The 23,188-nt window shown below is 28.3% G+C and overlaps 3 protein-coding genes across 5 annotated transcripts in view; 1 reads left to right on the top strand and 2 right to left on the bottom strand.

Annotated features, from left to right (window-relative positions):
- The window catches only part of LOC122502223 (spermine synthase), a 61,112-nt gene that overhangs the window by 24,564 nt on the left and 13,360 nt on the right, over nucleotides 1–23,188 (top strand). The window lies entirely within an intron of this gene.
- Nucleotides 6,417–14,680, bottom strand: LOC122502221. 2 transcript variants are annotated; one of them, XM_043612163.1, is made up of 7 exons: nucleotides 14,582–14,680; nucleotides 13,658–13,911; nucleotides 11,079–11,270; nucleotides 10,871–10,996; nucleotides 7,224–7,465; nucleotides 6,978–7,146; nucleotides 6,417–6,650 (listed from the first exon to the last, which is right to left on the bottom strand). In XM_043612163.1, exons 2-7 carry the CDS (start codon nucleotides 13,905–13,907, stop codon nucleotides 6,496–6,498), a joined length of 1,134 nt encoding a protein of 377 aa, XP_043468098.1. In that variant the 5' UTR covers nucleotides 13,908–13,911; nucleotides 14,582–14,680; the 3' UTR covers nucleotides 6,417–6,495. The 2 variants fall into 2 exon arrangements, with proteins under 2 accessions (XP_043468098.1, XP_043468097.1); XM_043612162.1 differs by lacking the exon at nucleotides 14,582–14,680 and having other exon boundaries at nucleotides 13,658–13,990.
- On the bottom strand, nucleotides 16,471–23,053 carry LOC122502220. Its single transcript, XM_043612161.1, has 3 exons — nucleotides 21,873–23,053; nucleotides 19,118–19,294; nucleotides 16,471–19,037 (listed from the first exon to the last, which is right to left on the bottom strand). The coding sequence occupies exons 1-3, from the start codon at nucleotides 21,994–21,996 to the stop codon at nucleotides 17,068–17,070; spliced, it is 2,271 nt and encodes a 756-aa protein (XP_043468096.1). The 5' UTR covers nucleotides 21,997–23,053; the 3' UTR covers nucleotides 16,471–17,067.

Raw genomic sequence — 23,188 nt, 5'->3', positions numbered from 1 at the left:
TTTATATTATTCTCAATTATAATTCACTTTACTGAATAAACTTTTTATCAAACCCTTAAAACTTTCTGAGAAAATCCCTTGCTCAGGGATTCCAACTTTAATACTGATCTTCACGATCAACACGGCCAATTGCCGGACTTAGAATTGCCTGGCCAAAAACTGCCGGCTACAACTACAGGTGACTACGACCTGGACTAAACTACGGGCATAAACTGCCCGGGTTAACTGCCGGCTACCACGGCCTGGCTTAAACTGCCCAGTTATCCCAGTGTCAATCAATTTTATTGAAAGACGATTTATTGGGGAAATCGTATATTAAGTTTATTGCACTTGACTGTTGCCAAGCCAATTCTGCAAGCTTGCAGATTTAGGTAGTGGCGTGATCCGAGTTCAGTGACTTAGATGCACCACTCCTTATATTGAGCAATTTACTTTTCATATTTTCTAACTATTCCTCAAAAGGGTCAATAAACTGTTTGCCCAAGAAAGGAATTCATTAAGAAATACCCTGTTATATTCTTAGGTTTTTCACCTCGAAATTGTGAAACTCAAAGGAATGTTAAATTTCATTAAATCTATTATTTAAATAGAACTAGATTTTTATCCGATTGAAATATTTTGGATTAAAATATTCGAAAAGAAAAATGTCCCTTTTGTGTAATTACAAAGGGTTGTTTTTGTGTAGATGTGTTTGTGATGTTTAACAAAATCTCATGTTGCTTGTAATGGTTGCATGTAATTTTAGTTTAAATATAATTAAAAAAGGTATTAACAATATAAAAAGTTACGGAGTTCGGCCGTAACAGAAGCTTGTTGTCAAAATAACTGTTTTTTACCGACAGAGAAAAAAAATATCGACAACTAGGTAAGAAATAATAGTAAGTGGAATTTAACGATCACTCCGAGTCAAGGAAATTAAATAAAAGAGAATCAATTCTTGATCGTAAAATAGTAAGTCTAACTTACTTTGCAACTACCAAAAAGTGGATATTTTTACTACAGAAATTCCGAAAATAACTATTTTTAACAGTAATTTTTTACTATTGCATTATTGATGACTCATTTACAATTATAACGTGTAAAGTATATAAAAAACAGAATCAGGTAGGAGAAAACAAAAAATGGACCTTAATAAATACTAAAAATTGAGTAAATAATTTTATTTTTTTAAATAGTTAATTTAACTTTTTTTACAGTTGCTTCAACTACAATTTGTTACTGGCGCCTCTCGGAACTATGTAAACTAGTTACTATTTACTATAAATGAAGCAGTTAATATGGCTGAATACAAATAGTTAAAATAACTTGCATGTTAGTTTCCTGCAACTACAAGTGGACCCTTTAGATGCGTTCTTCGCAATTGTAAATGCCCTCTATATGAGGCTGGAGTCCCATGGCAGCGTTTTGCGTTGCGTTTTGTAAGTAGTCCATGTGAATGAGAGAGATGGAGATATACGTTCGCTGTACTTGCACTCATGGCCTAGTTACAAAACGCAACGCAAAACGGTGCCATGGGACTTGACCCTGAATGTTGTGCAGCAATATTTTAATTTTTAAAAATAAGAAATTTGTGTTTCAAATTTTAAAAAAATTATAAATAAATACAGTAGGGACCTCATTATTCGAACCCCTATTATCTGAATTATCGATTATCCGGAAAAATTTCAAATAATTTTTTTTAATTATAAAGTTAATCAGCATTTGATACCATAAATTTTCTAAAAATTTAGAGTTTCGATACTTAAGAACATGTCCCTGCTATGAAGAAATTGTGTCTGTTATGAGTATTTCAGTTTCGTTGGGTCAATGCTTCAGGATTTATGTTTTTTTATTAAATAATCATCTGTAATTTTCATTAACATAAGAAATATAGGGACAGGCCTCAAAAGTAAAAATATGGGCGAGGGGGGTATGTTGGCAGATCGGAAGGGAAAACGCTACGTTGGCTGACTCTCCCCGCATCTATATGCCAATAATTCTTACGTCCATGGTAATTTTTGTTTATTTTTAAATTTTCAATATTTTTCGATACACCATTTTAACCCCTTGACTGCCGATGGCAAAGATCTTTGCCATTTCGGACTTTGCTGACTGCCGGAAAACTGACAATCTTTGCCATGATAAAAATTAAAGTAAAAATGTCAAAAATGACTGAAAATTAAAAACAAAAAGGTTTCTAAAAAGTCAAAGCTATGCTGAATGCGACGCACATTCCTGTTTTTAAATTAAATAAATAATTAAAAAGTTAAAAATTGTTAAAAACAACACTTTTAGCAAATTTTTCAAGATCTTTTCCATGGACAATACAATGCATTTTTATTTTTAAAATGTCTAAAATCGCTTAAAATTTGTTACTCGGGGGTTTTTGGGGTCGCTGATTACGAATCTAATGTCGGTTTTTCAAAATTCAAAATGGCGGATCTAATATGGCGGACGACTTTTTAAAAATCGATCCAATTTACCTAAAATTTGTTACTCGGGGGTTTTCGGGGTTACTGATTACAAATCTAATGTCGGTTTTTCAAAATTCAAAATGGCGGATCCAATATGGCGGACGACTTTTTTAAAAATCGATCCAATTTACCTGAAATTTGTTACTCGGGGGTTTTCGGGGTTGCTGATTACAAATCTGATGACAGTTTTTTAAAATTCAAAATGTAGGATCCAATATGGCGGACAACTTTTTTAAAAATCGATTTAATTTACCTAAAATCTGTTACTCAGGGGTTTTTGGGGTTGCTGATTACGAATCTGATGCCGATTATTCAAAATTCAAAATGACGGATCTAATATGGCAGTCGACTTTTTTAAAAATCGACGCAATTCGCCTAAATTTGTTACTTAGGGGTTTTTGGGGTCGCTTATTACGAATCTGATTTGGGTTTTTCAACATTTTATTTCGAAAAACTGATATCAGATTCGTATTCAGCAACAATGAAAACCCCCCGAGTAACAAATTTCAGTTACATTTAATAAATTTTTAAAAAATCCGTCCGCCATATTGGATCCGCTATTTTAATTTTGAAAAACCAACATCAGATTCGTAGTCAGCGACCTCGAAAACGACCTCGAACAAATTTCAGGTAAATTGGATCAATTTTTAAAAAAGTCGTCCGCCATTTTAGATCCACCATTTTAAATTATAAAATTTTTTTAAATCTGGCATCGGTTTCGTAGTCAGAGACCTCGAAAACCCCTGAGTAACAAATTTTAGGTACATTAGATCAATTTTTAAAAAACTCGTCTGCCATATTGTATGCGCCATTTTGAATGTTGAAAAACCGACATTAGATTCGTAATCAGCGACCCCGAAAACCTGAGGGTAACAAATTTCAGGTAAATTGGATCGATTTTTAAAAAAGTCGTCCGCCATTTTGGATACGCCATTTTGAATTTTGAAAAACCGACATAAGGTTCGTAATCTGCGATCCCGAAAACCCCCGAGTAACAAGTTTCAGACAAATTAAATGTTTTTTTTTATTTTTGGCATTCTGGGCATATTTAGTATTTTTCAGCCGGCAGTTAAGGGGTTAAAGGTCGGTTCCTGATTCATGAGAAATGTCAACTGCTAAACTTTTTAAATTTCGTTTTAATTTGTAAAAATAATACCAAACTTCAAGTATTGTGCATCTGATTCTTAAAGTTTAAAACTTTTAGCTTTTCTGAAACTTGTTGTGTTTGAAGTCCGTGTACATCATTTTAAATATAATTTTTATTGAAAGTTACAAATGAATCTGCTATAAATAAATTTTAAACTAAAGTTTGACATTTGTATTAACGAAAATAATTGTAAATCTTATATATTTCTGTCTAAAAAGTATGGTAATCGAATTTTAAAAGATAGGTATCTCTTGAGCGAAATTAGCCTGTTTTACAGTACTCTACCTATGTGGAAATTATATCATAATTCTATGCAGTGTCCGGCACATCTTAAAAAGCAATTTCTCTTGGTAATAAATAGTCAAAACAATCCCTTTCTTTAATAATTACCGGTGTAATATATAAAGGGCGAAACAAAGCGGATAGTTTTATATTTTGTCAGGGAATAAAATAAAACACTAAAAACCAGCAGTTTAAAACGAACGAATAATATATTTAATTAATTCAGGTTTTAATTAGAAGAAATACAAAAAGGTTGTTGACGATTATACGACCGGCAACGCACTGTCGGTTTTCTCTCATTTCTTATCACTCGTCATATTTTCTGGGAATCTCGGTTCCCCATCGTTTACAAGTTACACTACATATTAATCGACATCACACACACACAATACTATTCCAGTTCGGCCTTTCCTGATATATCTCCGACCTCGGAGATGTCAAAAAAAATAATTTTTTTTTAATACAAATTTTCCTTCCCTCTGACGTCAATAAGAGAAGTACTTTACCGACAATAGCAACTTATATATTTTTTTTTCTTTACGTTATTGGTGACCACATACGCATGTTCCGCGGTTCCCATACACCCTCATATTTTCTCTGTGTTAACTGGAAACCTTCGATATCGGCCACTATGTACCTCTGATTTCTTAAAACCTTAGTGACGACATACGGACCTTTAAAACGCGGTACAAGTTTCAGGGATACTCCCTTCGTCGAGTTAAAATTCCGCACCATAATATAATCACCCACCTTGTATTCAGTAGCAGCTTTACGCTTTTTATTTGCATTATTTACATAATTTTCTTGCGCTTTCTGCAAGCACTCGTCAGCTTTATTCCTAATCTCAATCAAATTTCTTTATCTCTCATTCACAACAGAGTCGACAAATTCCTTTACGTAATCACTGATCTTACCTCTTTGAGCTACACCAAATAACCATATGCTTGGTGACTCATTCGTCGAGCTATGCACAATATTATTAAGTGCGTATTCTACCTCTGTAATTACTTTTGGCCATTGTAACCCTGCCGAAAAATCAGACAATTTACTAAGCATTGGAGCAAGAGATTTATTTACAATTTCGACTTGTCCGTTTGCTTGCGGAGACGCGGTGGCTACTCTTTTAAATACAATATCATTTTCTTTCAAAAAATCCTAAAATTCTTGAGAGGTAAACGCCGTACCTCGATTTGACACTAAAACTTTAGGTTTACTAAAATTATCAAAATATTTGTTTAAACAATTGATCGCTTCCGACGTCGTCGTGGACTTTGTAGAATATAATTTCACAAATTTCGTAAATGCATCTATAACGACCAATATGTGCTTCTTCGATTTCTCTCGTGAATCAAAGAAATCAATGTGATCGATATGTATGCATTCAAATGGCCTATTGCCTTTAGGAATTGCAGAAATCAATCCTTCCACTTTTCCAGACGACGGCGCAAATGCTATACATTTATAACAATTATGTACATGTTCTGCGATTTTCTTTTGCATATCCGGAAACCAATAACTTGTATGCAATCCCGAATAAAATTTAAAGTCGCCTGTACATAGATTGTACCTGAAGTGGCCTATCTGGCGACATAGGCCTTTGACTCAAAACTGACATACTGAAGACATACGAATGTAACGCTCGGCTATGTAAACTGTACGTAAAATCAACGTTGTAGGACCTATGCAGAAGTTGTACTGTAAGTTGTACATAGGCCAACCTATGTATATTCTACATACAAATGTAACGGTCGGCTACATACATTTTACGTAAAACGAAGGTGATAGGACTTATATAGGAGTTATGCTTTACGTTTTACGTAGGCCAACCGTTGTACAATGTACATACAAATGTAACACTGGGCTATATCTATTCTATGCATGCCAAGATATGTAGGACCCATGTAGAAGACATATATAATCACTATGTCAGACGCTTTATGTAAAATGTAAGTAGATTTTTTATATAATATATACATCGGCCAAATTATATAGGATTGATTTTGGGTTTGTATATAATATCTACCTAGACCTAATATTGTAGCATATATATAGTAATTTTAAATACATTCTATGTAGGCCAAATGTTATCGGATCTACATACGGTTTGTACATAATCTCTACATAGGCTCAATAAAGTAGGATTTATAAAGAATTTTTGTTTCCTCCTTATGTAGGTCAAATGATATAAAATCTATATAGGGTTTGTAAATAATTCTACATAGGCCGCATAATGTAGGATCTATAAATTATATTTATGTTCATTCTATGTAGATGCAGTAATGCAAGATCTATATAAGGTTGGTAAGTAAATTCTACATAGGCCAAGCAATATAAGATCTATATAGGATTTATATAATCTCAAGGTGTGCAAAAATAATAATAATCGATTTACTTATAAAAAATGTTTTATTTAAAACTTTTTTACTAATAATATTGTTTATACTAATAAATTCAAAATTAAATTTAAAATTTAAATTAAATTTCCTGAAAATGTTTTTTTAATAATACTAATATTACTAATACTAATACTAATAGTAATAAAAAAATTTAATTACTTAATAAGAATAAAAATGATTAATAAAAATACGCAAACAAAAAAAAAGAATAATGTTGTCATTCCTCAGGGGCAGCATTTTCCTTTTTTTTTCTCCTCTCGTTCCTGCCGTTGCCCCAATCGTAGGAACGGGTCAGTACGTATCCCACCGCATTCAATATTTCTGGCTTTGAATACTTTTCTTTTCCTGCCGTTGATTTGAAAGGAATGAGGCCTGAAAATATAAAAAAGTGAATAAAATAATATATGTATTCCAATAACATTTTAAATACGAGTTAAATAAGTAAGATTTCTATGTTGACATTAATATTTAAATTAAAACCACAAAATTTGGAATAAATTTCCGAATTAAATATATTTCAATTTCTAACATTTCACATTACATGGAAATATAAATTCTCTTTTATAAATAGAAATTATGGGTTTATATATAGTTTATTTAATTCAAATAAATATTATTTGCTTTAAGTTTCAAGTATATATTATGCTAAATTTGTAATTAAATTTTTTGATAAATTATATAGTTCTAAGAAAAAATTACCTTCAATGATCTTGTAGCAATTCGTTCCCTGAAGTACTCTTTTATTCGGCTTTGGTTTCATAGCGGTGAATTTCATCGCCACCCTGCGACTAAGCAAAGCTGATAGAATTTGCCGGACCATTTTTTTCAAATCTCCTGTTAAATGTACGCTGAATAGCAGGGCCGATTTCTGAAACAATGTGTGAAAGGATAATTAATATGAATTGCTGTGATTATGTTTATATTATTTTTTATTTGAGTGCTTACTAGAGAGTGTTGCAACTGTACATTATCAGGTAGAAGGGACTCTAATTTGTCGAAATGCTTCATTTTTGTCAATGGGAGATTTACACCAAATTCGGCTAAATTTTCCGCCATTGTTTCTTGGCAAAGAGCAGTTTGAACATTATTTTTTTTGATATCTTTGATATCATTTTTCAAATAATGTAAATCCTCCCTCAATTCAAGCAAACGTTCAAACAGCATGTCAACTTTCTCCTCAAGGTTAACTATAAGAAATAAATATATATAAAATGACATAACCCTTATAACAAAAAAATATCCATAGGATATCTTATGGATTAAAGGTTATCTTAAGGACATCTAGTGGACATCCTTAAAATAATTAAAAAATATTTTATGATTAATCTGTGGTTATCCAAGAGATATCCAAAGGACATTGGTGGGATATCTTAAAGACATCTCCAGGATATCCGAAAAGTATAATTTACATATTATAGGGATATCCTACACTGGGAAAACATTATACTTAAATGAAACACAAAAATAATGTTAGACGATATTGTTTAATTCAAATTTGTTTGTAAGTTTAATCTCAATATGTAGAAAATATTACTGCATTGATTCAAAAGTATTATTTGTTTGAATATTTATATTAAATTCAAACATATTTTCTGTTACGGTTTAAACAAAAATTATGTTTAAAAATTTTAGGTTTGAATCAATCTTAAAAGTTGACTACAGATAATTTAAAATCAATCACAATTTATGTTTGATTTTAATATATAATCTACTCTTAAATTAAACCAGAAAATATGTTTGAATTAAACTGAAATATGTTTTACTAATAGCAAAGATAATTTAAGTTTGATTTAAACAAAATTTGTTTGAATCAAATAATTATTTTTCTCAGTGTAAAGATATCTTAGAGATATCCTGTGACATCCAGAGGTTATCTTATGGACATCTCTATTTCCCCTCTATAGGATATTGTGATAATTTCTTTCAAACATCCACAGGATATCCTATGATATCCACATGGGATATCCCAAGATATCCAATGCTATGATGGAAGATATAGAGTCAGAATTTCTCAAACGGTTCACCTAAAACTAAAAAATTTTTTTTTGAACTAAAATTTTTTTGTTGACTCTTAATATGGTTAAGAAGTATCCCTAAAAATATTAAGCCAAAAAAGTTTTTTTTGTAAAAGTTATTAACAATTGAATTTTTTAGTTTTTGTTTTTTTTTGTTTTCAAATGTTTTTATTTTTTATAATTTTTTGTATAATTTGTTTATAAAATGTTAATAAACAAATATGTTCTTCACGTCCTAACAAAAAAATTAAAATCCTGTTATATTCCTTAAATGTCTCCGAATGTAAAACCGTTTCGAAAAAAATGAGCCTCAATTAGAAAAAAAGTTTTAATTAAAAACTGCAGCTGTGTAGAGCTTTATAAGACGTTAAACTCGCCCCGCGCACATTGGCATTTTTTACAATTTACTGTTCAAAATTGTCTAGAACCTACAAATTTTATTGGATTTTCATGGAATTGGTCTTAAATTAAAGGGGATAAAATTTCTAAGAGATCCCTTTTAATAAATTTTTGAATTTTAAATTGTTTATATTTTTTTGTTACTCAAAGTTAACAATTTACAATATTTTGAGAAAAAATTATGCTTATTTTTTTATTTTTTCATTGCAGATGATTGAAATCAATTTTATTTTAGTCTAGCATGACGAGCAAACAAATAATAATGCATAATACAGTTTTTTAAAATTGTTGCAAACAATGTTAATTAACAAATAGATAATTTTGGTTCTTTTTTATAAAAAAATTTTTTTTTTGCAGAACAAATTTATGTTTATTTAAGGGTGTTCGAACAAGAAAAACCTTTAAAAATGCCTGTCAGAACTTATGCTTCATCTGAAATGGATTATTATCACAATTGAGACATTTGTCGCAATTTTTAAAAAATCAGCCGGAATCGTGAATGGTTGTAATTTCATTTTCTTTCAATAAATTGAACATTTATACATAAATAGAATGATAGGAAGTAAACTAGAACCACACAAGCGAAATATAATCAAATTAGTGCTATTAAAAAATATCTTCAGAGGGTAGCACCCACCGGGTACATAGAAATTCATAGTTTACTTCCTACTGTTGCATATGTTAAAAAATCTAATATCTTAGACTCAAATTAAAGCAAAAATGTTCAAAATTCCAGCTGATTCTTTTCTAATTACTATCAATGTGTCAATTGCGATAAACATTCGAATCGAAAAAAGTATAATTTCTGACCGCCATTTTTAAATACCTTTCTTGATCGAACACCCTTAAGTAATCTATGTCGATTTTGGTAAAAAATTATTTTGAATTTAATAATTACCATTATTATTAACAATCATATGAACAATAATCTAGTTATCAATAATCAAGTAGAGCTTTACATGACTTTAAACTCGTTAAAATAAGAAAATTAATTTTTTTTTGCAGAAGTAAGCCATTCATTTGTTTAAAAAGTAAATAATTTGTTTATAACAAATGTAATTGTTTGTGCTAATGAATTTTTAAAGTTTTTGAAAGTATGTACATATTATATAAACATTTTATGTTTAAAAAATGCCTAAAATGTTTACAAATGTCAAAGAAACTTGATTATTGTTCATAATAATTGTTAATAACAATAATAATTTTCAAATTTAAAATCAATATTTACTAAAATCAACATAAATTACTTAAATAAACATAAATTTGTCTGCAAAAAAAATTTTTCTATAAAAAAGAACCATATTCATCTATTTGTTAATTAACATTGATTGCAACAATTTAAATAAATTGTATTATACATTATTATTTGTCTGGTAGTCATGCTGGACTAATTTCACTTGATTTCAATCATCTACAATGGAAAAATAAAAAAATTATCATGATTTTTTCTCAATATAATGTAAATTGTTAACTTTGAGTAACAAAAAAATATAAACAATTTAAAATTCAAAAATTGGTTTAGAGGGATCTCTTAGAAATTTTATCTCCTTTAATTTAAGACCAATCCTCTAAAAGTCTGATGAAATTTGTAGGTTCCAGACAAGTTTGAACAGTAAGTTGTAAAAAATGCCAATGTGCGCGGGGCGAGTTTAACGTCATAAAAGCTCTACACAACTGCAGTTTTTAATTAATAACTTTTTTCTAATTGAGGCTCATTTTTTTTCGAAACGGTTTTACACTCGGAGACATTTAAGGAATAGAATACAATTTTAATTTTTTTGTTAAGACGTGAAGAATATATTTGTTTATTAACATTTTATAAACAAATTATATTAAAAATTATAAAAAATAAAAACATTTAAAAACAAAAAATATATTCAAATAGTGCTATTCAAGATGAAAAAAACTCATATTTTAATTTTAAAATCCGTTAGCTAAAACTAGAGAAAAAAATTTGTTAACTTAGCAGTACTAAAAAATTCAATTGTTAATAACTTTTACAAAAATTTTTTTTTTTGCTTAATATTTTTAGGGATTCTTCTTAACCATAAAGAGTAAAAAAAACTATTTTGGTTCAAAAAGAAAATTTTTTAGTTTTTGGTGATCCGTTTGAGAAATTATGACCCTATATAAATATTAAATACATATTTACTTGATAATAAAAAACGAAAAACTTACCAGCAGCCTTATACTTTTTTTTTGCTTCGTGAAAGGATAAATCGTCGGCTGCTATTTGCTTTCGCTTATGATTCCTACTATTATCAATAGTAGCTGATCCAGATGCATTAATGTGTGCATTTGTGTCTAAGAAAAAAAATTCATAATATTTCTTATTATTTAAGTACATTAGTAAAAAATTTAAATTATTTATGATAAAAATATATACCCGAGGACTTATTAATGTCATCCAAATTTAATCCTGGTACTTGAAATAAATCGTTAATATCATTATCATGATTTGGTTCATCGTTTGTTGCTTGGATTGTATTTTCCACAAGCATTTCTTCTGAGTCAGTCGTGCATACAAATTCCTTTTTGTCTAAATTATTAAGCTCCTTTAGAGCTTCTTTATAAGTTTCTAAAAAGAAGACATAAATTATAATCATAATATTTTAAAAATGTAGTTTAAAAAAATTTAAAAAAAAAAATTAAAAATTTTTAAAATTAAAAAAATTAAACTGTCAAATATTTCCAATATGGCTGACCAGTGAAATTCATTTTCTCTAGATCAGAGAAACAGTTTGACTCTGCATTGGAAATCATTCACTGAATTAGTTGAATAGATTCTTTATGTTATTTATTTTCGAAATTAGCTGTTCCCCACAGTAAAAATTTTTTTCTGTGAAGATATAAATCTTGCAATAAAAACCGAAGACGAAGTGGTTTGAAATAAGATCATCATTGACTTGGCAACAAAACATACATATAAGGAAAAGAACCTTTTCCTTTCAGATATATTTTAGGCGTACAAGCATTTTTGTTTAGAAATTTGAACCGGCGTGAGTCACGTAGTGAGCGAACCGATATAAAAGCAATAGAAAATAAATGAAAAATTTTATTCTTAAATTTAATTTCTCTTCAAATAAAGGTTCTTATTTTAAGTTAATTTAAAATTGAATTATTATTAAATTAAATTTAACATTACATTCAATTTACTTCACTTCAAATAAATTCAATTCCACCAAAAATTTTTACATTTAAAATGTACCAGAAAAGCTTTTTAAATTTTCTGGGTTGCCACAAATATTTAATTTTATTTTTCCCTGACTTTTCCCTGATTTCCAGACAAAATTTTCACTTTTTCCCTGACCATAAAAAATATTATTTTGATTCACTCTTATAATTATTACATACTCAAAAAAACATTCTACTACACTTACTTACGAATTTCTTAAATTGTAAAATTATTCGCAAACATCATTAACTAAATTTTTAAATAAGTATTTAATTATTATTTTTCCATAGAAATTAAAATTCTTCAAAACATTCAAATTCAAACGTTTTTAAAATTTAACAACTTATAAGATTATTATTATAAAACATGAAGATATCAATATTACTCCGAGTCTTCGACTCGGTGTGATTGATATCTTCATGTTTTATAAAAATTTTAATTTCCATAAAATTTTTCAAAAAAAGAAAAATGAAATTATTTACAAAAATTATAATGAAATTCGTTGCAAGAATTCAATTATTTTCATAAATAATAAAATTCTTTACATTATTTTAATTATTTAACAAAAAATTTGAAAAACTCCATTGCAAGAATTCAATTACTTTCATTATTCATACAATTTTAAGTAAATTCTTCGAAAAATGTAACTATTTTCAAAAATTTTGTTAAAATTCTTCGAAAGCATTCAATTATGTATTTTTAAAAATTCATGCTATAATGATTTTAATATTTAATTATTATCTAAAATTTTAACTAATATTCATTTTAAAATCAATTTTTATTGGAAAATTCTACAAGAATTCAATTATTTTTTAAATACAAAAATAAATAATTTATTGAATAAATGAATGTCTTTCGAAACTAAATTATCATAAAGAATTTTATCAACAAATTTGAATTTTCTCGAGAAATTTTAATAAAATTTTCAAGAATAATTAAATTTTTCGAGAAATTCCATTAAAATTGTATTAAAAATAATTGAAATTCTATAATGAATTTTATTATTTCTGAAAATAATTGAATTTTTGTAAAAAATGTTATTATTTAATTTATGAAAATAATTGAATTATTGCAAAGTTTGTTTACAATTTTATCAAAATTTTTTTTTAAATAATTGAATTCTTTTGAAAAATTTTATTAAAACTGTAGATATTGGAAATTATTGAATTGAGAAAAATTTTTTGAAAATAATTGAAATTGTGCAAAGAATTTTATTAAAATTTTTGAAAATAATTTAAATTTGAAGAAGAATTTTATTATTTTTAAAGATAATTGAATCTTTTAAAAGTTTTTAACATAATTGAATTTCTGCGAAGAATTTTATTACTTTTAAAAATAATTGAAGAGCTGGATTCTATAACCGGCTCTTCGCTCGGAATGCACGCGCTAATATCAGTCGGGTGGCAGTGAGCGCCTCTGGGCCTGTCACTGCCACCCGACTGATATTAGCGCGTGCATTTCGAGCGAAGAGCCAGTTATAGAATTCAGCTCCTCAATTGAATTTCTGCAATCATTTGTAACTTCTCTAAAATGCAATTTTTTCCAGTTACTTAAATAAAAATCCCTGACTTTTCCCCTACTTCCCTGACCAATTTTACTTTCCCTGACTTTTCCCTGAATTCCCTGATCTGTGGCAACCCTGTTTTTATAAAATGTTAATTAAATGTGCATACAAAATGTTCAAATGTTCTCTATGCAAAAAATATAGCTATGAGTTTTACAAATTTACGCAAAAATGTAACATTTATAATTTATTTTTATTATTTCACTGAAGTATATGTAAAACAAACCTGTCTTCGCGAGAATTTTGATTTCGAACTCAGGCCAACTTTCTGGTGCAGTCATCTTATTTTTGACTATGTCACGAATTAGCCTGGAATCTTCTTGACTATATGATGGTCCATCCATGAATTTCGCCACCAAACCCCGATCTGGATCCGACCTAATGTGGGTTGTGCAAACGATGTCGGCACTTCTTTTTTCCTTCGTAGAGTAGTTGATAAACTCAACTACTCTAAACAATTTTGTTTTTTCCTCCATTTAGCTAAATATGCAAATCAAAACTTTGTATTATATATTATTATATAATAATTACTTAATTAATAAATCAATGTAGGCGAATGTCAGAGAAAAACTGGACATTTTCCTTCCACGAAAAAAGGAAATTTAATAAATTTGTTACATAATAAAGGAAAAGAAATAAAACATAGAAATGGAAATTTTTGCATAATTTAAAATTTTTTAAGTCTGGGAAAAAGAAAAATTGGTCAGGGAAAAGTCAGATAAAAGTCAAAGAATTTTTAAAATGAGATTTCGTTGCCACTTTATTAAATCAAAGTAATTTAATTATTTTTCATTATGTAATTATGCAAATTAAGAGAATTATGAAAAATTGTATTAGTACATAGTTATAGTATAGAATTATAGTATGGAATCTGTAAGTGTAGTCTAATAAAAATAATTTATTCGTTCTTTCTTGATGTATATTTTGTAAAAACATAACTTTTCGCTTAAAGGCAACAATAAGGTTTTTTAAAAAGCTTCAAAATTTTATTTGAAAATACTATTTTTAATTTTTAAATAGAATAACAATACGTATTACGAAAAAAAAATAAAGAGTGTAAAAAAAGTGATTTTTTATCTTGAAGAAAATAAAGTAATTATGTATGCAATTAATGTATCTGTATATAATTTAATTTAAAAATGTTACTTACCAATTGCTAACAGTACACTTTACACTTACAGACAATAAAATAATAATAATAAAATAACAATAAGAATAATAAAAATTTAATTATATCCGAAAGAAATTTAAAACTATTATTTAATAATAATGATAATAATAATAACTAAATGAAACAAAAAATTTAACACGAATTGATGGTTATAAGCGCAGTCACTTGAGCTGTTATTTGGGTGAAAGAAAATCCAAGACTGACTAATTGATAAAGAAAATGGACCGAAGGGACCACATAGTACTGGAGGCGTTAAAAGTATTTCTACTTCAGAATACTCTAGTTTTTCAAATATATCGTAAAATATTACATTCAATGCTATTATAAATCATGATTTGTTTTTTATTTAAATCGAACATTTTTATTTACATAAATATTTCTCTATAATTAATTAATCATAAAATATGTAAAACTTGTTATTATTTATATTTTTTTAAGGAATTCACATAAAATAAAGTGAAAATTTTTTAAACCATTTTTCTGTTGAATGAAATGATTTTAATTAATATTTCATTAAAACAATAAAAATTTTTTAAAATTCTATTTAAACAATTTATAATTAATAAATGGATCATTATAAAAGAAATTAGAAAAATTAAAGTTAAATAAATATTACATTTTTCATCAATGTCTGTAGCATTATTTATATTTATTTATTCAAATAAATATAAATTTTGTTGGTTCTAAATATTTTAAAAATATTTATATATTACAATTTAATTTATTGTTTTATTATTAATCAATGCAATTTATGATTGAGGGCCTGCCCATAAAATAAATAACAAAAAAAATATCCATAGGATGTTTTGGATTTTTCTTAAAAAAGTTGGATTTTTTTAAATTTAGACAAACGTAGAGCCTAAACTCCTAAACGGATTTGTAAAAAATTCCACAATTTTATTAATTGTGTTAAAAACTCGGTTTACATTTCAGAAAATTTTAATTCATTTCGTATTTTTGGAAATATTTTGATTTTTCTCAAAAAAGTTGGATTTTTTTAAATTTAGACAAATGTAGAGCACAAACTAATAAATGAATTTGTAGTTTACTCTGGAATATTATTAATTGGGTAGACATCTTAAAATTTATTTCACAAAACTTTAATACAATTCATGTTTTTCAAATTTTTAATTATTGTTGAAAAAATTGACGGGAAAAATTCAAATAATTATTATATTATTATCTATATAATAGATTATATTATAATTTAATAATAATTTATTAAATAGTTAAGATGACACAAAAAGTTTTGAAATCCCAACAAAAACATCTTTGATGCAAAAAGTTCCGCCATAAGTAAAAGTTTTTGTAATTGTAGAAACAATTAGTGAATTGAAACTTTACCAAGTAAATTTTATAATTAAAATTTTAATATTAATTGATTTTATTAATATTACTGATTACATTTCCGAATGGAGTCAATTTTTCGCGTTTTAATTTGAATTATTTCAAATATGAAATTGAATTTCATGATTAACATAAGCAATAAAAAATCTAATTATTCGTCTTAATAAAAATTTCTATTTTAGTCAATTTTAAAATCTTGGCGTCAATACTTTCATCGATTAAGTTAGAAAAATATTGACGTCAAGATTTTAAAATTGACTAAAATAGAAATTTTTATTAAGGCGAATAATTAGATTTTATTTTTTGCTTATGTTAATCATGAAATTCAATTTCATACTTGAAAAATAATCCAAATTATAACGCGAAACATTGACTCTATTCGAAAATGTAATTAGTAATATTAATAAAATCAATTAATATTAAAATTTTAGTTATAAAATTTACTTGGTAAAGTTTCATTTCAATAATTGTTTCGACAATTACAAAAACTTTTACTTGGCGGAACTTTTTGCGCCAAAGATGTTTTTGTTGGGATTTCACATTATTATTCTAATATTTAATAAACTTCTTGTGGATATCCTACGGATATCCTGCAGATTCCGTGTTATTATTAAATATTTAAATGAGATATTTATTAAGTATTTAAAGGTTATCTTAAGGACATCTGGTGGATATCCTTAAAATAATTAAAAAATATTTTATAATTAATCTGTTGTTATGCAAGAGATATCCAAAGGACATAGGTAGGACATCTGGAAGACATCTCCAGGATATCCGAAAAGTATAATTTACATATTTTAGGGATATTCTGAAGATATCTTAGAGATATCCTGTGACATCCAGAGGATATCTTATAGACATCTCTATTTCACCTCTGTAGGATATTAGAATTTCTTTCAAACATCCACATGATATCCTACAGATATCCACATAGGATATCCCAAGATATCCAATGCTGTGAGGGTGAAAGCTATAAGCTTAAATAAAGCTATAAGCTATAAAGCTATAATCATATGATTAGTTGTAGAATTACCCGCGCACAACAAAAATTCGGCTATTCGCAAAAGGTCAACAAAAATCGTTTGTATCTCCTTACAGCATCCCCCCCTCAATCATTTTCAATGAAGTAGTGGTATAACAACGACGGTTTTCGGTTCATCTGGAGCTGATCTTACAGTTAACTTCACAAGTTTTTTTTTAATTTTGTAAATAGAAATATTCTCCTTTTTATTACTTGGCTTTTCATTTAGTTTCCAAATTCCGAAAGTTTCAGAACTTGTTGGATATGTAAAAAATGGTTTTTCTTTAATCCATTCTACACCTTGTATATTAATGTCATCAATATTTTGACTATCCCTATAAATTTTTTTTATTTCAACGCATTTGCCATTTTCAAGAAGTACCATGTTGTCAGGACTTTTTGTAGTAAGCACGGCTTGTTGATACTTTATTTTTGAAACCTGGGATTCATTTTCTTTTATTATTGATAATATCTTCGGAGTCGGAGTAACTTTATTTCTTCTAAAAAATATTTCATGCATGCGATTACACAGCTGTTGTAGAGGTTTGTTCCCTGATCGCAAAGTTCTTTTCATTTTACCTAATAAATTTTCAAACGCATAACTGTTAATTAAACTTAAATGGCAATTCATGTTTTTTACGTCATCTGCTATGTGAATAAGGTTATGCAAATTAATTGACATTGTAGATTTTCCATACAACTTTACCATAATTGAAGCAAATCTTGTCAAATATAATTTAGCATCGGCATAATATATTTTTGCTAATTCCTTAGAACACAAAATTCTGCAACTAGTAAAGAGGAGCAAAAAATGATTGTAATACTGAGGTGTTAAAATTTTTTTAAGTATTACTATACCGGCATACAAAAGAAAAAAACTAAATTGGGTAGCTTTCCATAATGAGATTTCGTTTAAGGACTCAGTTTTACGTTGAAATTCACAAGGCACTTGAGTTTTTAACTCATGTAACATAAAATTGACTTTTTCTTTTTGCGATGATGAAAATTTAAACTTACGAATTGTGCTATTTAACCACAAAGAAAGCAACTTTTTCATTATTCCTAAAAAGCCTAAGTGCATAAAATCTAAAACAAACATTGTAACCATATTCAAACCCGACAATTTCAATAACGGAGATATGCCTTTGTGGTGTTCAGGCTGTGTTTGATCACGAAAACTTTTATCTGTTCTTTCCTTTGCATTTGTGTCTACAAAAATTGTACGTTTTTCAAACCTTTCGCCTTTTATCTGACATCTCTCACAAGAGAAATAACCTGCATGGCCTTTTGCGCATTTTACAAGGGCTCTCGCGGGAGTGTCCAAAATGAAACTTTTAATCCTTATTTTGTACAATTTATCTCCTAGTACAATTCCAGTTTTTTGATAATTATTTAATTCATCAATAAACTCATCTAAAAACAAATCTAAATCTTGAGGTTTTCCGGTACCCAAATAAATTGCAACTGGAAAAGGAGCATAAACATTGTCATCGGGGTAATGAATTCGACACAGTATAGGCCAAAATTCTTTTGAACTTGATTTATAAAGAGGAGCTCCGTCGATATTAATATCTAAAAAGATAGTTCCATCTGGATGAAGCAAAGGATTAAAACATGAAGCAAGACCTTTTGCCAGTCCAAAATACACAAATTCGGCAGTGTTATACAAAGAACTTTTCATAGATTTAATATTGAATTTTGACTTTACATTTAAAAATGTTGACGCAGTCTTTGGAAGTTCCGGCATTAATCGGCGTCGTAAAATAAGCAGCAATTGAGATATGAGAACCCAAGAAATGTTACCCTTAATTGCCCACTCTCTTATTTGCTCTTCCTCATCATCTTCCGAATTTTGCAGCAAGTCTTCTAAGTCGCTAGATTGATATTCGTCTCTTTCGTCGTAACTGTAATAGGATTCTTCATCTTCACAATCAGAAAATTCTTCATCTATTTCTAACTCCTCAGCTTTTTGATCTTCATCTTGATGAGCTATTTCCTTTAAATTTCTAACCTCTATCTCGTCACCTTTGTTTTCTTCATCTACAGCTACTTCACTTAAATCCTTTTCTATGTAATAGTAAATAAATAGTAACATTACAAAATTGGTTAACAAATTTAAACAAATAATGTAAAAATAAAAATTTTACCATGGTCAAAAATTATATTGTCTTGCATTTTTAATTTTTTATGTTTATTTTCGTCGTTTTTCGATTTTATCTCTTTATCATTTTCTATCTCCTCGGAATCTGTAGCATGATTACAATGTTGATTATAACGTTCATCGTTATTTTCATTATTTACTGCACTGCTTGAAGGTTCATTATCTGTAAAATTTAATATTAAAAATTTTTTAATTACATTAAATTTAAATTTATAAAAAATAAAGAATTTTAACATTTTTAATAAGCTACGTTTATCTGGATTGTTATACAGCTACACTTTCGCAGTTATCTATTAATGATAACATTAAAACTACCCTAAGAGCATCCGGATATCCACCCCTCACAGCACCGGGATATTCAGGATATCCCAGAGACGTCCTGGGGATATCGATTTGTTTTCGGAAGTTTGGATATCTCTGGGATATCCTAGGGACGTCCATGGATATCCAGAGGATATTCCATGGATATCCAAACTTCCTAAATCAAATCAATATCCCCAGAACGTCTCTGGGATATCCTGAATATCCCGGTGCTGTGAGGGATAGGATCTCCTAGGGATATCCATTGATATCCTATGGACATCCAAAGGATATCCTAATTTCCGGATACGACTAGGGCGTCCGTCGGATCTCCTAAATATCCGGAAATTAGGATATGCCTAGTGTGTCCATAGAATATCTATGGATATCCCTAGGAGATTCTATGGATATCCTAACTGTCGGATATCCATAGGACGTCTGTAGGATCCGGATGCTCTTAGGGTTTTTCTCGAAATCATTCTTCGTTTGGAGAATCACTCCTATAACAGTAATTATTTAAATAAACTTTTTCCTCTAAGGAAGCCGTAGAAGAAGTATTGAAAAAATTGCTGGCTGCCTGCGTAGCCAGAAAAAAGAGAAAGTATATATTCAGATTGATACTTATGGAGTTTGTAAAATATTCTTGACAGGCGATTGTAATCAATCCACAAACGCCACGATAATTAGCCGCGGCGAGCGACCTTAAAAGTTATCTTAAAAATGTATACCCCTTATACAAATAAAATAAAGTCAAAAAAGTATCTTAAAAGAAAATTTTTTGTAATTGGGTCGCAGAATTCGTGAAATATTCACAGAAAATAATATGTATTTTTTTAAAATGGAAATGTTGAAAAACATTTCTATTTGGCCTTAAGAATGTGTCCACCAAAAAGCAGAAAAAAAATTATTTTTTATAAAAGTTATTGCAAAATTTATTTTTTTGCAACTTTTCAAACAAAATTTGATTTCTCCTAAATGAATCAACCGATCTAAATGAACCAAGCGGGAATATAAAGGGGATAAAATATACTTTCGTTCAGAATTACAAATTTTTTTAAAACTTTATTTTTTAATAATTATTTAATAAATTTTTTATAAACAATTAATTTTTTTAATGTTCTACGCCTTTTAAAAATTGTAAAAAAATATTAACATACCCAGACAGCACGTAAGCTTGCAAAAACCTTGCGGCAAGCTTGCCGCGCAATATTGCCAACCTTGCACGTCAAGCTTGCTGCAATCTTGCCTCAAGCTTGAAATGTCCCACCATGCACAAGGTTACACTGTAAGGTTGCTGTAAGCTTGCCTCAATGTTGCTCGGTAAGATTGCCATAAGGTTATTGCAAAATTAACATAAGGTTACTGCAAGGTTTCCGTAAGATTACAAAAAAAATTTCTCTTAATTTTAAAGTCGAAAAATTTCTAAGTTTTTTATATTTTTTATTGCTTATACGGGCATATATATAAAACATAAAAATTTTGAAAATTGCAACTTTACGGCAATCTTACCGAGCAACATTGAGGCAAGCTTACAGCAACCTTACAGTGTAACCTTGTGCAAGGTGGGACATTTCAAGCTTGAGGCAAGATTGCAGCAAGCTTAAGTTATTAAAAAATTATTAAAAGTTATAATGGAAATTATATTGAACAAAGATGCTATTTTGATGATTTTCTGAATAAAAACATTATTTTTAAATCCGAAATGAACAAAACACTGTGAAATTAACATTTTAATTTAATTATATAACCATAAAAATTGATAAAAATGATCAAAAACTAATTTCAGCGTTGATGCACTACACTGCGCCAATATAATTTTCATTACAACTTTTAAAATAAATGTTGCTCCAAAATTTTCTCAACGGATTTTGATTTCTTACAGTTTTAAGTGTATGTTAATATTTTAAAAAAATTTTTAAAAGGCGTAGAACATTTTAAAAAATTAATTTTTTATAAAAAATTTATTAAATTATTAAAAAAAAAAGTTTTTAAAAAATTTTTAATTCTGAACGAAAGTATTTGTCCCCTTTATATTTCCGCTTGGTTCATTTAAATCGGTTGATTCATTTAGAAGAAATCAAATTTTGTTTGAAAAGTTGCAAAAAAATTAATTTTGCAATAACTTTTATAAAAAATATTTTTTTCTGTTTTTTGGTGGACACATTCTTAAGGCCAAATAGAAATGTTTTTTCATCATTTCGATTTAAAATAAATACTTTTTATTTTCTGTGAAAATTTCACGAATTCTAACCCAATTATTGCTTTTCTATGATTTTAATAACTTAAAGCTTACATATAAACTTTGCTTAAATATAAATTCTACTATAATGTGATATGGTAGTCTAGCGAAATAAAAATTTTAATTGATAAAAGCTTTCGGGGGCAGTAATTAGAATCTTTAGTTTATTTAACATAAAACAAATATGATAATATAAACTTACTAGGTTCTCTTACAACATCACTTGTCCTTTCATCTACCAAAGATTGCCACTTATCTATTTCTTTCTTCAGTCGTCGATGTTTTTGAACGCGCAGTTTTGTTAATAATCGACGTTGTTCTTCCATTTTAAAACTCAAAATCTGATACGAATAATAACAGAGAAAATATTCGTTCGTACAGAGATATACTTTTCATAAAAACCGACAAACTACGACTGCATCACTGACTAAGATAGCACTGACTAAGATCAGGTACATCGTCAGGTGAATTGGTGATTTTCTTACCTGAAGTTATGAATGCAAACGTTCTTCCCTCTCAACCCCCTCAACCACCAAACCCTCATAACTAGGGTCCTCGGTACAATTTATACAGGGTGTAATAAGATTTTTGGAACGACAGCATTTCTTGTAAACATCTTACTTTTAAGGAAATATTAATATGCATAATGTATTTGAATATATATTAATTAATTACCTTACGTACCCGCTTTTGCGCTCCATTTAAATTGCAAAATAACCATTTTTGAATATTAAATTAGCAAGTAAATGCCAAAATAAGTTGATACTTACCTATATTTCTTATAAACAATCGCTTCTTAAGGTCTACGTAGAAAGACATATCAAAAATTAATATAGCTTCTACATCGAGCAGCCTATGTCATTTAAATGTAAGAATGATAATATAACTTTTGTATAGATTTCATAACTTCAGACCTACGTAGAAAGGCCTATTAAAAATCTATATTCCATCTACATTGGGTGGCTTATGTCATTTCGAAGTAAGAATTTTGATGTAAATGCTACATAAATTTCATAACTTCAGGCCTACGTAGAAAGGCCTATTAAAAATCTATATTCCATCTACATTGGGTGGCTTATGTCATTTTGATTTAAAAATTTTGATGTAAATGCTACATAAATTTCATAACTTCAGGCCTACGTAGAAAGGCCTATTAAAAATCTATATTCCATCTACATTGGGTGGCTTATGTCATTTTGATTTAAAAATTTTGATGTAAATGCTACATAAATTTCATAACTTCAGGCCTACGTAGAAAGGCCTATTAAAAATTTATATTCCATCTACATTGGGTGGCTTATGTCATTTTGATTTAAAAATTTTGATGTAAATGCTACATAAATTTCATAACTTTAGGCCTACGTAGAAAGGCCTATTAAAAATTTATATTCCATCTACATTGGGTGGCTTATGTCATTTTGATTTAAAAATTTTGATGTAAATGCTACATAAATTTCATAACTTCAGGCCTACGTAGAAAGGCCTATTAAAAATCTATATTGCATCTACATTGGGTGG

The sequence above is a fragment of the Leptopilina heterotoma genome, unplaced genomic scaffold, assembly GCF_015476425.1.
Source record: "Leptopilina heterotoma isolate Lh14 unplaced genomic scaffold, ASM1547642v1 Lhet_223, whole genome shotgun sequence".
NCBI classification, from domain to species: Eukaryota; Metazoa; Arthropoda; class Insecta; order Hymenoptera; family Figitidae; genus Leptopilina; species Leptopilina heterotoma.
The sequence above is the reverse complement of the archived record's forward strand: the minus strand, read 5'-3'. Positions and strand labels throughout refer to the sequence as shown.